This window comes from Oryzias melastigma, linkage group LG6 (genome assembly GCF_002922805.2).
Source record: "Oryzias melastigma strain HK-1 linkage group LG6, ASM292280v2, whole genome shotgun sequence".
Taxonomy (NCBI): domain Eukaryota; kingdom Metazoa; phylum Chordata; class Actinopteri; order Beloniformes; family Adrianichthyidae; genus Oryzias; species Oryzias melastigma.
Genome location: NC_050517.1, coordinates 2,354,494 through 2,360,870, shown reverse-complemented (window position 1 = coordinate 2,360,870; position 6,377 = coordinate 2,354,494). Strand labels below are relative to the sequence as shown.

Sequence of the window (6,377 nt, the reverse complement as noted above, 5' to 3'; positions counted from 1 at the left end):
ATTAGAAATTCGCCTCCAGGTTCTGACATTCCCCCCTCCACACCCCAATTCAATTCAATTCGGTTTAATTCAATTCAATTGTATTTATACAGCCCAAACATCAGTAATTGTAAAAACAGAAAATCAATCATAACCTATAAACAATAGCTGATTCCTAAACTAAACAGACTGAACTAAACTGGGCATCCCTGCCCTGAGACCCTCTTTATCAGTAAAGAAAAACTATTAAAAAAACAGATTCTGGAAAAAAAAAACAAAACAAAAAAAAACAAAGGAACCTCAGTAAAGTCCACATGAAGGAGTGGTCTTCTCCAGGACAGACAGGCGATTTACTATATTTTACTCCATGATCTTTTTCAAACTGTATTTTTTTCTGCTGCTGTAGATTCGCAATGATTTGGATAGCATAAGTTGTATAGTTTTATTGAAGTGGCACATTTTTCTGAGAAACTCGTTTATGTGTGACCCCGTTGAGTGACATTGGACCTTTTTACGGCAGAAACAGAATCCCATTGATGGATGAATGTGGAAAGGGTTTGCTCTCAGACAGCAGCACGTTCTGTGGGTTCACAGCAGCTCAGCCTCACAAATCCCATCCTCACACTGTCCAAACATGGGGTCCATTAGTGGATGTAAATCCCCCAAACTGCTGCTGCTCGCTGCTCGGAGGATTGGGTTGATGGGAGGAGTTGTGTCCAGTTGTTCACAGAGGAGGGAGCGGTTGGAGAGTTCTTCAGGGAGTCTTTGGGTCTATAAAGACCGTCTGCCTCCAAGCCAGAGCAAATTTACTCCACCAGCGAATCGTTCAGCTACAAGACACGTCTGCGCGCAGGAGGTTTGCCTTCTTTCTCTGGGCGTTTTTACCTAAACATAGGCGACATACGTTTTTTAATAAGGAAATCGGATGAGACGGAGGATGATGGAGTTCATGGATGAGAAGTTCGCCTTAAAAAGCCCCGACATGAAGGCTGGAGATTACTACATGGAGCACGTGATGGAGAGCCTGGACGGAGTGCATTACTTCAGCAAGTCGTCCCCGAAGTGCGTGTCGGCCTTCGGTCTGCAGGGCGCCGAGCAGGGCGCCGAGCAGTGCTCCTCACCCTGCGGGGATCGCAGCGGTGCGTCATGGCGCAGCTGCTGCGCTTTCTTACTATTCTCCTGCACCAGTGCTAAAGCTCATCTTACTGATATTGTTGGCATTTCTTTATTTTAATTTAGGCTTTCCATTTTTTAATTGAATGTTGCAATTCATTTTTAGGAAAATAAAAATATATAAATTCTACTACATCATATTTAAAGGATTCATTTATGTATCTTTTTTTTTACTTTTATTGAATTAAAAAACGAATTTATTCTTGAAATTTGTATTATTTTGAATTAATTTTAATCATATATTAGATCCATTTTGAATCGGGCTATTGAAATTATAATCATTCATTTCTTTAGTTCAATTTTACATGGAAGCCGCGCGCTCTTTTTTGCAGCGGCCTACCCAGTGCCGAACTCGGAGGGGGATGCGCTGCACTCGGACCTCGGCAGGCCTCTGGACTCCTGCTGCCCTCTCAGATCCTCTCCGGTAACCAGCGGCCCGGATAAACCCGAGCTGGACGACATGGGGGACAAATGCGACAGCAACGTGTCGAGCAGCAAGAAGAGGAGACACCGGACCACCTTCACGAGCGCGCAGCTGGAGGAGCTGGAGAAGGTGTTCCAGAAGACCCACTACCCAGATGTGTACGTGAGGGAGCAGCTGGCCATGAGGACAGAGTTAACGGAGGCTAGAGTCCAGGTATCCATCCAGATCTCCGTGCCTTTCAGCTCAAAACACGGAATTAAGATTCATTTTTCTTCTTTTTTGCCACAATAAATATAATTTTACTCCACAGTTTTTATTTGAGCTTTCTGTCTTGGAAAATATCTGAGCGTAATTAATTCTTTCCATCTCATCTCTTCCATCAAGGTCTGGTTTCAGAACAGGAGAGCAAAGTGGAGAAAACGGGAGCGCTACGGGCAGATCCAACAGGCCAAAACGCACTTCGCAGCCACTTATGATTTATCAGTGTTGCCACGCACCGACGGCTACACGCAGGCGAGTGCTGCTGTCCTGTCAGCTCCGCGCTTTTCTGTCTGCCTCGGAACCTCCGCCGCGCGTCCGGATGGAGGCCGTGCGTAAACTTCATGCGCGGCCGGAGATCTTTCTCTCCTCCGAACCCTTTTTCTAAAATACTTGGTGCGTGTGTGGCAATAAATAGCGGGAAGGCGTCAGCAGGCCTTTCCGCTCCATGAATCATTCCTCATGAATCTCCAGATAACAGCTCGGACACTGATTAGACCCTCGGTGAGGTGTCAGGTCTGGATGGATGGCCTTATATCAGATTTCATGTGGACTCGGCATTAATCTCGCAGTTTGAGCAAAGGTCAGGTACAAGATGGGGTGAGAGAAGATGCAGGCTGTCAGGTTGTCCATTTTTCCCCATGCTGCTCCATATCTGGAACTAAGAATGCGCCTCGGAGCGCGCGCGACCTGCTCCGCTTTTCTGGGTGAATAAAAGCAGCAGGATTTTCTCACAGACCAATACAATCGGAAAACGTTTTCAATCATATTTTTAAAAACGAAATACAATTAAGTATACCTATATTTAACTTATACAATAAGTTAAATCAATGCAGAGCTCATACCTGAAGTTAAAAACATTTCAGGTCCACATGCGTCGTTCTCAAAATCCCAGCACTTCCCGCCGTTTCAAGACAATTTATTAAATTTCTGTGAATATAAAGAAATTAAAGTTTATTATTTACTTGGAATAATCGGCATCCACTGTTGGTCTTAAAGGGAATTTAGCGGCTGTTTCTCTGTCGCTTTTCTTTGGCTATTTTTGGTGCTCAAATTTGAATTAAATTGTTGATTGTTTTTTTTAAAGGTTTCCATAGTTAAAAGTAATTACATTTATACCCTGCTAGGGGTCTGTAAGCTTCAACACATGTAGAGTCAGTTCGATTTATTGTTTAAATATAGCGCCTTCAAATGACTTCGGCCAAATAAACCGCTGCACATAAAAAGTCCAAAGAATTTTACTGAGATTTTTACAATTTTATTGACACTGAAAGAACAGTAAAGACAACAGCTAAAATATTAAAAGATATTACAGATAAACAGTAGACTTAGAAATAAAAAGGTATAAATGAGTGACATAAAAGCTTAAAAACACCAGATAAAAACAGAGATAAAACAGTAAAACACACTGACCACAAAGACTCACTTCATCCTTTGGGGAAAAAAGACAATGATTTGTATGTATCATATGTTTACTATTATGATAAATATAAAAACTGTTTTTTGTAAAAATAAAAGATAAACATAAAGACATAAAAGCATTTTTTTTTCAAAATATAAAATCGTTTATAACTTTTTACAGAGGTTGACTCGATCTCCTTTCAAAATAAGACACCCTGTGTCATATCCCAACGCAACAAATGTAAGTATTGGTGAGGGTGGAGTTGGTGGTGGGATATCAGCAGCCATTAAAGAAAAACACAGATCTTTTCACTTTTTTTGGTGCCTCACATCCAACAACTGTAAACCTAACGAACCAAAATTAAATCAAAACAAAATAAGTGATTCCTGACGTAGTTTTTGAAACATTAGCCACAAATAAAAATCATTGATTTATTCAAAAATATAAAATCCTCATTATAATCTGATGAACAAATCCTGGTTGTGCTAACTGATGTGATTGATTGTCTGTGGTACTCGGGGCGCTAAAATCCTTCAACAGGTTTCAGTTTGACCTGTGATGCGTACTGTCCTGCAGCTGTTTGTCAACGAGTTCTACTTTCTTAAACGTTACTACTTAATCATTCTTTACATTACAGTTTCTTTTTAAAATTAAATATATTTTTTTATCCAGATAGGAAGATTGGAGGGTCAGGTTGCTTCATCCGGTTGCCTCTACACTTCTGTATAACTTTGACTAAAGAAATAACATTTTTGAATGTTGTTATTATGATAAAATAAATGCCAAATAAAATGCAAACCTGAGTCTTAAGTTAAGTGAATGAAAACGCAAACTACAGCCTGACCCTCCTCTTTGGTAAGAGTAAATGAGTAATGCAATCATTTATGAAATATCTGGTTTTTGTGCTTCGTAGTTTATTTTGAAAGTCTTTATCAAAGTTAATAAAAACTCACAAACTCTCATATAGAAAAATAAAAGATGCATGTTTGGCCTAAAGTTTATTGCTTCGGATTTTCTCAGTAAGTCATTTTAGTGGGTCACCCTGAACCTTTTCTATTTTCATTCACAGACTCTAAAATACATTTTTCTCATCAACATTTTACAGTTATTTTGAAACTCCCAGCTCCTGGAATCAAATGTACTGCAGCTTCTTTAAATGATATCTGCTCAATCCCTGATTCTGTTCCCGACAGATCCCCAACAACCTGTGGCCGAGCCCAACTCCCGGCGGCTCCATGGTCTCCTCCTGCATGCTGCCGCGGGGTTCCCCTCCGTGCGTCACCTCCTACTCCCCTCGCTCGGCCTCGGTGGCGGCGGCGGCTGATCATGGCTACATGGGCTTTCCCAATCAACAGAGTCAGTTCAGCCACGTCTCCCTGAACAACTTTTTCAGCGCAGACTCCCTCCTCACGCCAGCTGCCAACCCTCACCCAGCCTTTGAAGGCAAGCCAGAATTCGAGAGGCGCTCGTCCAGCATCGCCGTGCTGCGCATGAAGGCCAAGGAGCATGCAGCCAACATCTCCTGGGCCATGTGAACGGAACCAGTGATGTCACTTTGCTGCTCTGCTGATAGATCCAACACGTTTGTCTGCAGGGTCATGAAAACAGGGATTCTCTTGGACAACAGAGGAACTTAGATGTGATGTCATGGGACAAGCAGCAAGAAGTGGCCTCTGCAAGAGACTTTTGGAGCTTCTCCATGGAGACACATCCAAGTCCTTTAGGTTGTTGGCCTGTGGAGCGCTCTGGTCCCTGCAGATGTTTGACGAGCCTCGTGATCTGAGGAGGTGAGAGCTGAGATGTGTTTTCTCAGTGGAGGTCAGGAAGTCAGCACTTCCTCCTAACTGAGACATAAAGAAGAGCCACGGCGCAGCAGTAAAAGCTGACGGCTGCGGTGGGATTTGTGCGCCATGTGGGTGAGTGTGGAGCCCAGAGGACGAGTCCCCAAACACGTTTCTGAGCACTGTGAACAGCTGTACTTTCATCTCTAATGGAGAACTGAAGGAAAAATGGAGCGAAAAAAGGAGATTTTTGTGAGCTTTGTAAGAAAGCTCCAAGCGTCCATCTTGCGCCTTTGCTCTGATTGACAGTCATGCAGGGTGGGCAGGCTTGAACAGTTGTCTGATTAATGAGCTGTCTTGGTGAAATCTTAATAAACAGATGCATTGACAGTTGTACCACATCACTTCAAAAGGTTATTTAAAAAATTTTTTTATCCTGCCTACAAACCCAACAATTCATTTCTGTTACTATTGGTTTCTTCCCTTTATTTACATGTTTATTTCTGCAGTTTGAGAAATCACTGATAAAAACCGTGATGCTGAATGAAGAAAAGAGGATCTTAAACTCCTGGAGAGGCCTGCCGTCTCCTGCAGAATTATGGAGCTGGTTCTTGCAGGAAGCTTAAAAACTCAAATTCAGGTTGAAGCCATGGGAGTGGCGTTGTATGGCCTGCTTGCACCATTTGCCCTGCCCTTGTTTCCCACTTTGACTCGCCCTCACAGGCTGATGGGTTGTTACCTGTCCCTCACTCTCACCCTCTGACCTTCTACTCTTGTCAGAGCAGCACGTGACCAAATCATGAAAAAAATAAGTTCTCAAAACAGGACATTTTCTGTTGGCTTTCTACATTGACTGTAGAATCACTGGACATATGTAGTTGTGGACCTCACTCACAGGAAATGCCATCGCAAAATCCGGCCAGAGCCTTCACCGTCACTTCCTGATCATCTGCCACCATTTTGTAAACCACCAACAGTCGGTGTGAGGAACTACTGTCACCAAACACGACTGAGCTTGTTCAAAGGCCACGCCCCTTCCAGTGTCAATCAAACGTTCGAGGTGGGGCCAGCGAGTACCACATGCTTTTACTGAAGCATAGGATTTATCAAGTTAAATATATTAAGGGAAAAACAAGGATTAGAAAGAACGTGTTAAGAAGAATACATCAGAGCAGGAATGGTTATTCTGACAGATAAAATGACTGAATAAAGTAGATTCATACTGGACGCAGAAGCAGTGCGGAGCGGAGTGAGCGCGGCATCCGCTCTCTCCTGCAATTCACACCGGACACTGCTGTTCCATGGCCATTGTACGGCGGCACCGCTTGTACCACACGCAGTCACCCGTGGTCTCAATTTT

At 42.9% G+C, this 6,377-nt stretch overlaps 1 protein-coding gene across 1 annotated transcript; it reads left to right on the top strand.

Moving 5' to 3' along the window:
- The first annotated feature begins 214 nt into the window (after window positions 1-214).
- On the top strand, window positions 215-5,418 carry alx1 (ALX homeobox 1). The gene is made up of 4 exons (XM_024281991.2): window positions 215-1,118; window positions 1,485-1,789; window positions 1,961-2,089; window positions 4,430-5,418. Exons 1-4 carry the CDS (start codon window positions 905-907, stop codon window positions 4,769-4,771), a joined length of 990 nt encoding a protein of 329 aa, XP_024137759.1. The 5' UTR covers window positions 215-904; the 3' UTR covers window positions 4,772-5,418.
- The last annotated feature ends 959 nt before the right edge of the window (window positions 5,419-6,377 follow it).